Source organism: Brassica oleracea, chromosome C2, assembly GCF_000695525.1.
Source record: "Brassica oleracea var. oleracea cultivar TO1000 chromosome C2, BOL, whole genome shotgun sequence".
Classification (NCBI taxonomy): Eukaryota; Viridiplantae; Streptophyta; class Magnoliopsida; order Brassicales; family Brassicaceae; genus Brassica; species Brassica oleracea.
In genome coordinates this window covers 22,007,945-22,016,273 of record NC_027749.1, presented here as the reverse complement: position 1 = coordinate 22,016,273, position 8,329 = coordinate 22,007,945, and the positions used below count along the sequence as shown (strand labels likewise).

The 8,329-nt window shown below is 35.9% G+C and overlaps 2 protein-coding genes across 2 annotated transcripts; both read left to right on the top strand.

Annotated features, from left to right (window-relative positions):
- Nucleotides 1-6,243: 6,243 nt before the first annotated feature.
- On the top strand, nucleotides 6,244-6,666 carry LOC106323701 (glutathione S-transferase T3-like). The gene has a single exon (XM_013761784.1). It carries the CDS (start codon nucleotides 6,244-6,246, stop codon nucleotides 6,664-6,666), a length of 423 nt encoding a protein of 140 aa, XP_013617238.1.
- A 27-nt stretch (nucleotides 6,667-6,693) lies between these two features.
- LOC106323700 (glutathione S-transferase T2-like) lies at nucleotides 6,694-7,068 on the top strand. The gene has a single exon (XM_013761782.1). The coding sequence runs from the start codon at nucleotides 6,694-6,696 to the stop codon at nucleotides 7,066-7,068; it is 375 nt and encodes a 124-aa protein (XP_013617236.1).
- The last annotated feature ends 1,261 nt before the right edge of the window (nucleotides 7,069-8,329 follow it).

Genomic DNA, 8,329 nt, shown 5'->3' with positions numbered 1-8,329 from the left:
AGGGTAGCTCCCAAAATATACTCTTCTTATGCCAATTGTGAGAGACACCATACCCATCAGACATATTTCCAGGAACATCCCAATTACCTCCAACCTTAATTGTTTCCTGAGCTCTGTAATAATCAATGCCTGCTTCGATCTGCTGGCCGGTGAGATATGGAGGAGGACCGTCTCTGACAATTTTTTTGTGCCGAAAAAATGTCTTATTTCTTCTGTACGGATGGGCAAGTGGAAGAAAGCGACGATGACAATACCTATGATGGTTGCCGTATACATAGCATTTATGAATTCGCTATCAAACATCTAATATAACATATTTTCAGCGCTAACAATGTACATATTTCTTGTAGTGCTGGCCACAAAGAATATTGTCTACCAGACATTCCATATGGACTAAATCCATCGGTGCATAACCCAAGATAGACATTCCGAATATTTGTAGCAAAATCTGCGTGTACCTTGTTGAAATGTTTCCACGCTCTTGCGTCTGATGGATGTGCAACCTCACCATCTCTCTGGACATGTTCCGCATGCCACCTCATCGATGCAGCAGTCTTCTCAGATTGATATAATCTTTTCAATCTGTCTGTAATTGGTAGGTACCACATCCTTTGGTACGGTACCCTATTCCTCCCACGGCCTTGCGGTTTGAATCGTGGTTTTTTGCAGAATCGACACTCTTCTAACTTGTCATCTTCTTTCCAGTAGATCATGCAGTTGTCGATGCAAACATCAATCATCTCCGAAGGCAACCCAAGACTATAAACCAATTTCTGAATCTCATAATAAGATTCAGCAGACACGTTGTCTTCTGGCAAATACTCTTTAAACAACTCCGCCCATGCATCCATGCAATTCTCAGGTAAATTATGATCCGTTTTAATATTCATCATCCTAGCTGCTAGAGACAATTTAGAGAGACCTTCTCTACAACCAGTGTAGATTGGTTGATTTGCAGCATCTAGCATTTCATAAAACCTTTTTGCATCCAAATTAGGTTCTTCTACATTTCCAGTTTCATCAGCTATTGTTGTAGTTGTTTCTTAAAATGCATCACTAATCATATCTTGAACCATATCATGATCTACCATCTGCTCCTGATCTTGATGATAATTATATTCATCATGCAAATGATTTGGTTCTTCACTATGATGAGCATCCTCAAAATTATTATTATTACTACTAGCTTCATTTCCCCCATAACCCTCTCCATGTTGATACCAAATGTAGTACTGTGGTGTAAATCATCTGTTTACTAAATGCTTCCATACAGTTTCACTACGTGCAAATTTTGAATTCTTGCATTTCCGACAGGGGCAGAACATCTTACCACTTTCCTGCGTGATCGGTGTATAGCCCGCCTGGTGCATGAATGTCTCTAGCCCGCTCAGAAATGCGTTCGTCACCCTCCCGTTGGAATCTTTGTGCAAATACATCCAACTCCGTAACTCGTAAATACTACCGCCACCGGCCATTTTTTCCTTAGATTTTTTTCTGATTTTTTTTTCCGTTTGTGTGTTGTGAGGAAGAGAGTTGTGGGAAATGACATATATATAGAGAAATTTTCGAGTTGGGTAGTTGAAATATAACAACGATTTTACAGGGAATGTTTTACATGGATTTTACATGGTTTTAACATAATATTTACAACGACTTTACGACGAAATTAGGTAAGTTAAAGCACATTGAATACACGTTTTCACCTAAATATAACGGTAACATGTTTCGTTGTTATGTCGATGTAACGATTACGACGTATTTCTCATTCCACGTACTTTCGTCGTAAATTTACATGGCGTTTAAGACGAAATTTAGTCTCTTCGTAACTGCGTTGTAAACACCATGTAAATTTACGACAAAATATTTTCGTCGTAAATCTTTGTTGTTATGGAAACGTTTTGTTGTAGTGATCAAAGACAACGTCGTGGCCTCTACATTCATTCACGACCAATTAATAAAGCATATGACAACATTCTTTATATACCAAAAATATTTATTCCATTTGTTTTAGAGAAATTCTTGGGTTCACCTCCAAGGATGAACCTCTAGATTTACCAACCAATAGTGTTTGAGTATTTGATATTTGATATCTTTAAAAAAAGGAAACAAAATTGAATTTCCAAATAAGATTATATTTTTAAAATAAAACCATAAAAATACATAAAATAGTTACAAAAATAAATAAATAAATATGGTTAAACCGTTAGCAAAATACTAAATCCTATACCCTAAATCCTAAACTCAAAACCCTAAATTATAAACCTTAAATCTTGGATAAACCATAAACCATTGAAAAATTTTAAACCCTAAATCATACATTAAAAACTAAATCTTAATAACACTAAACCCTATAGACATTTCAGTTTTATTTCTGTTTTTTAAACTTTTTGATTAGTGATATCATATAAAATAGCAGTCTACTTACTCTAGTACAAAGACATTAAAATCGAAAGAAATTGAACTTGTATCAGATTTATACAGTATCAAATGTCGTTTTAATATTTTTTTACTATGTATTGTCATTTCTGGTTTTTACTGCATTTTTTCTATACACATTTCAGTTTTATTTCTGTTCTTTAAAATTTTTGATTAGTGATATCATATAAAATAGCAGTCTGCTTATTCTAGTACAAAGACATTAAAAACGAAAGAAATTGAACTTGTGACCTAATTTTAAATATGTGTGTGTGAGAAAACTTTAAACAGTAAAAAAAACTTTAAACAGTAAAAAAGCAAAGGGAGTATGAACTTTAGCGTTTAGCAGCGGGTCCAATAACAAAATATCAACGGCTTAGCGTTTTGTCTTGTCGGTATATGTCTTTCATCTAGACACTCAGAGTTCTCCACAGCCCACACACCTCGAATACCGTGTACGTAAAATGTAACTATTATATTAAATCATTACATTACGATTAGACCTTGCACGATACTTGGGAACTTTAGCAGCTTTGTTAAGTGGGATTCAGGTTTTTAATGGGACACGCATGACATGTCACACAAACAGAAAAGGACGAATCTTATTCATACTTTAACGGTTTGATTACTGGACAACAAATAGTTGTTAATTAATATTAGTCTTTTAATATATAGTAATATAGATTTCGTTGAAGTTTAAAATTCACAAATCTGCCGGGACCGCTTTATTCATACGAACCACCGCACATGATACTAATCGCATTAAAATGAGAACATCTATCAAACTTCAGATTTTTCATATTATTTCTATTTTATGATTCTCATGAACTTACGGGATTTCACGAGCTTGTATTGATGCTGATTCCTGAATGAAATTAGTGCTGTTAGGTTACGGAATAAGTGTGTATTTGAAGATACTGCTCTCATGTGAAATGCAAAAGAAACACATCAACGTGGAAATCATCGCAAGGCATACTTCCCGAATATCAAGCCAAACAGAGTATAGAATATACTCTTTTTTGCATCTATATATCGTATTGAGTATTCATGCTAAAACAGTAAAACACCTTTAGCTTTTATCAAATTAGGTGAATAAGCATATGTTTTTCTCTTATTTTTTTTTCTCAAAATGCGTTTAGTAACGTTGCCACTGGTGACACATGTGGTTTTCAGAAGAAAAAAGGGGTACTATTCTGTTCATATGATTTGAAAAAATTATAAAGGAAAATTGTATGCAATTTAGTCATGTCGTCATAATATTATAATATATACCACATGATTTGATAAAATAGCATGAATATGCGAAATACAAAGGATTGTATGGGGAAAACGTTAAAATATATGAACTCTTTAACTAGGGTTAAATAAAAATGAATAATCATATTAATTTCTCTTAAAGAATATAAAATCGTGTTAGTTTACTTTTTATACGATCTGTGTTGATGCGAATGGTGGGTTCAATGGCGGATCTAGAAAACTTTTTGGTCGGAGGCACATTATTATAAATGTAGTATATAATTTAAATATTAATTTAATGTTAAATTTTAAATATAATGATATATATTAGTCAAATAATAATCAAAATTTTATTTTAAAATATTATATTATATTTTTGTCAATCATCTTTTTTGTCCATTAGAAACTACTTAGATTGTTTATAAAAAAATCTAATACACACTAGTATAAAATTAAATAAAGTTATGAAAAAGTTTCAAAAACAAGAGAAAAGAAAAAAAAAAGTGTTTTATAAGATGCATAGAAAAAATAGGTTACATATAAAAGGTGTTTCTAATACCATAAGCTAGCCATAGTCTACGATTAGCGAAACATAAAATGGTCCAAAATAAATGTTATATGTAGCTAAAAATGGTAGAAATAAAAAAACGAGCTTGGAGAAGCGAACCCGTCACTCTTTCATTAGCCGTGCACAATGAATACCACTGGCCTAGTAGAAGAACTTATAGTACTCGTACACACGAACTTTATATAATCAGTCGGGGGCACGTGACCCCGTACCCACCAACGTGGGTCCGCCCCTGGGTGTGTTGGTTAAGTTCCAAACGCGGACGGGTCTTGTGAATCACACATTGCTATTACAAGGCAACGTGTTTCTAAGAGCAGCTGCAACGGGGAGCTTTAGTGAGTCCTTAGCGCGAAATTATAGGGTAATGACATTAAAAATAAATGAAAAAAGGAAAATAAGCGAAGGATCAGTCCGTGTAGAAGGAACTTAAGGACTTAATCCTTACAACAGCTGGCACGCTTTGATTGGGTCGGGGTTGTGTTTGTGTTTCGTTTAGACGGAAAAAAAAATCATTCGACTCAAGCATCGAAAAAAACCTCTCGAGGAAACAAAAGGCGATTTTCGATCCATCTGCTTCCATCTTCTTCCCTCGAGTTCCAAGCTAAATCGATATACTATCTGTAGATTTATGGTAGTAGATTAGGATCCCTGTAGTTTTCCTGTCAATTTAAGGTTCGTTTTGATTTTTTCAATTGATTTGGGGATTTTTGTTTCAAGTTAGGGTTTCAAATGATTTGGGTTTTCAATCGATTTGGGGAAGTTTTGGTTAGTAGTTACGGTTTCAATACTGAAATAGGTTTGATTACGATTTTCTTTTCTGCTTTTAATCAATGATCCATTTGCTTTTGTCTGCTTTCAATCGATTAGTCAATCGATGAAGGGATCTTCCATGATACTCGATCCCTCCGTCTGCTTTTTTGCTTTTACTCAAGGTTTTCTTTTCTTGTGAAGCTTAAAACTCGATCCTTCGGATTTCTTTTCAGGGGATCTTCCGTGTGTTTGCTTTTCTGCTTTAGTCTTGTTTTACTTTTCTTGTTGTATGTTTTGCTTGATGTATAATAACTCGATCCCTTGGTTTAGTTTCTGTTTGGTTAGTCGTCTGATGAGGAATGCTCTGTGACTGTTGTTGTTTCACTTTTGTTGTTGTATTTTTTGCTTACATATTTTAAAATTTCAGGTTAAAGAAACATGGGACAAGACTATAGCTACACCCAGCCTTCCTCATCAGACGAGTATGACTTGACCTCACTTCTTGAAGCTGAAGCTGCTTTGTACGCCGAAGAAGCTGAGAGTAGCTACAACATTGGTGAGCCTATTCAGTGCCCACCTCAGCAGTTTCAGTACTTATGCGGTGGACATACAAATGCGGAGGAGATGCGTGCCTTTGAGACACAACTTAGTCTTCTTAAGGATCAAGTTCGTGAGAGTGACCAGAAGCTGGCTAAGCTCGAGAAGACCGTGTGTGATGAGTTATGCAAGAAGACATCATGGGTTACAATTCTTGGAGTTTGTCTTCTGCTGAGCCTTTTACTTTTAATAGCGGTGATAATTCTTGGAGGTTAGTTTCAATCCTTGTGTTTTTTGAATGTTTATCTGCGAACTTTTAAAACTTTTTTTTGATGTTTTTCAGGAACAGTTTCGAAGGATAGTACAAGAGTATCTGACATGGAGACTGTCTTTAAGGTTAGAAACATATAAACTGAAGCTCTTTATCTGTTTTTTGCTTAGAGTATTAGATGTTATTCTCTGTGAAAAAAACAAAACATTTAAACTGAAACTCTTTTTCTTAAATGCTTACCTTCCTAACTCAGATTTGATAGGATATTAAACGTTATCACACTGGTACTTGTTTACTTTCTGTGTTACTAGTAGAGAACTTATTAGATTTGATTGGTGATAAATGCTAGTTTAGAGCTTTCTATCTGCCTAACTACTTAGTTTTTATTGGCTTTAAATTTTCTTTCTTCTAGCTGACTTATTTAAGAGATGTGTTGCTAATAGAGTAACACAGACCATTAGATAAAATGAATAACAGCAGTGGTTTCCGTAACCTACTGTATAGTGAATCTCCTATTGACCTTGATTCACCCGAACGAGTTTGGTTCGGTAGCCAACCACCTGAGCCTGTTGGGTTCGGTAGCCAAGCTCCTGTTGGCGAGTCTGGTGAGACTGTTGTCGAGTCTGTTATCAAAGAGAGGAGGAAATGGTCCCCGCAAGAGGATTTAATACTGATTGGTGCTTGGCTCAACACCAGTAAAGATGCAGTAAAAAATACTGAGCAGAAAGCTGGTGCGTTCTGGAAGAGGATCATCGACTACTACAATGCAAGCCCTCTTCTAGTTGGGACAATACCGAGAGAGCTTACTCCAGCCAAGCAGCGGTGGGCTAGGATTAACGCAGATGTCTCCAAGTTCGTTGGTTGCTATGACCAGGCAATGAGTGAGTAGAAAAGTGGTGAAAACGATGATGATCTGATGAAAGCCGCATTAGACTACTATTTCAAAGATCAAGGCCACAAGTTCAGCATGGAACACGCCTGGAGGGAGCTGAGGCGTGACCAGAAATGGTGCTCAGCATGTAAAGACGGTGGGAAGGATAAGCGCAAACATGTCTTGGAGGTTGATATAGACGAGGAAGAGGGCAGACCGGTCGGGGTCAAGGCAGCGAAAGCAACTTCTAAGAAGAATAAGAGTGGGAAAGAAGAGAAGTTGTCTCGTTTACAAGCCATCATGGAGATTAAACAGAAACTCTCTAACCAGAAACTTCTCGATCGTTTATTAGCCAAAAAAGTGCCATTAACTGAGATGGAAACATCACTTAAGCTCAAGCTTATGTCTGACATGTTATGATGTTATTCTCTTTAAGGTAGATACTTGTCTTTGTGTTGCTTTGCGTAAATACTTGTCTTTGTGTTGCTAAGTCACATGTCTTTGTGTTGATTTGTTAAGTCACCTGTCTTTTTTGTTGATTTGCTAAGTCATTCACGGGTCTTCTATGTTTCAGGTTTAGCAGTAAAAGTGAAGCAAGTCACAGGTGCCTTTGGAGTGGTGAAAGTGTTTTCTTCTGTAGCTCATGTGAAGCAAGTCACGGGGAGTCCTTTTTGTGCTATAAGTTTGTGTCATTAGCTAGTTGTCTCGTTTTCTATCTTGCCATCACTTCTTCCTTCTTTTTTTTCCCGATTCTACTCTGGTCGCGAAGAAGTTGTTTTAGATTGTTGGTACTAAAAGTTGTTGTAACATTTGGATACTACTCCAAGTTGTAAGATATTGCGTATGTTTTAGTAAGGTAACTTAATCCCTTTTGTTGATTATATAAGTTGTACGATATTGCGTATGCATTTTGCTTCTGTTTTTGCTTTATATAACGCTTTAGTAATGTTTTAGTTGATTATATTAAGGCTTTAGGTTGATCAATTTTGTTGATTATATAACACTTTATGTTTATTATACATCAATTTTCTTAATCATCTACACCTTAAAGTTATATTATGTATATCATCACCAATTCAACTATATGTTTATGTAGAACCAAAAAAAAAATTTTATTTTTTAAAAACCGTAATAAAAATGTGAGATTAACTTATAGATAATTTTATTATTTTCTAGATATGTCATCATCTTCATCCGATGAAGTCGATGAAAGATTGGACGAAATTTGCGAGGAATACGTGGAAGAAATATACAACGACATAGTGGAGGCCCAAACCATACCACAAAGGACACGTGCGTATGTAGAACGACACCGCGAAGGAGGACAAGACCAATTATGGAATGACTACTTCATCGAAGATTCGACATTCTCGACTCAATTATTCAGACGCCGTTTCCGCATGAATAAGGAATTATTCTTGTGTCTTGTTCATGGCCTAGAAGTGTGCTTTCCATTCTTTCAGCAAAGAAGAGATGCAACTGGGAGGTGGAGTCTTACTGCACTACAAAAATGTACTGCAGCTATTCGTCTGCTTGCTTATGGTACTGCGGCTGACACCGTTGACGAATATCTCCGACTTGGTGAGACCACTGCACTTTCGTGTTTACATAATTTTACTGACGGAATAATACAGTTACTCGGAGATGAGTATCTACGACGACCCACACCGGAGGATCTTCA

Coding starts and splice junctions, on each gene's coding strand:
- LOC106323700 (XM_013761782.1), top strand. CDS start 6,694: ATGAAAGCCGCATTAGACTACTATTTCAAAGATCAAGGCCACAAGTTC.
- LOC106323701 (XM_013761784.1), top strand. CDS start 6,244: ATGAATAACAGCAGTGGTTTCCGTAACCTACTGTATAGTGAATCTCCT.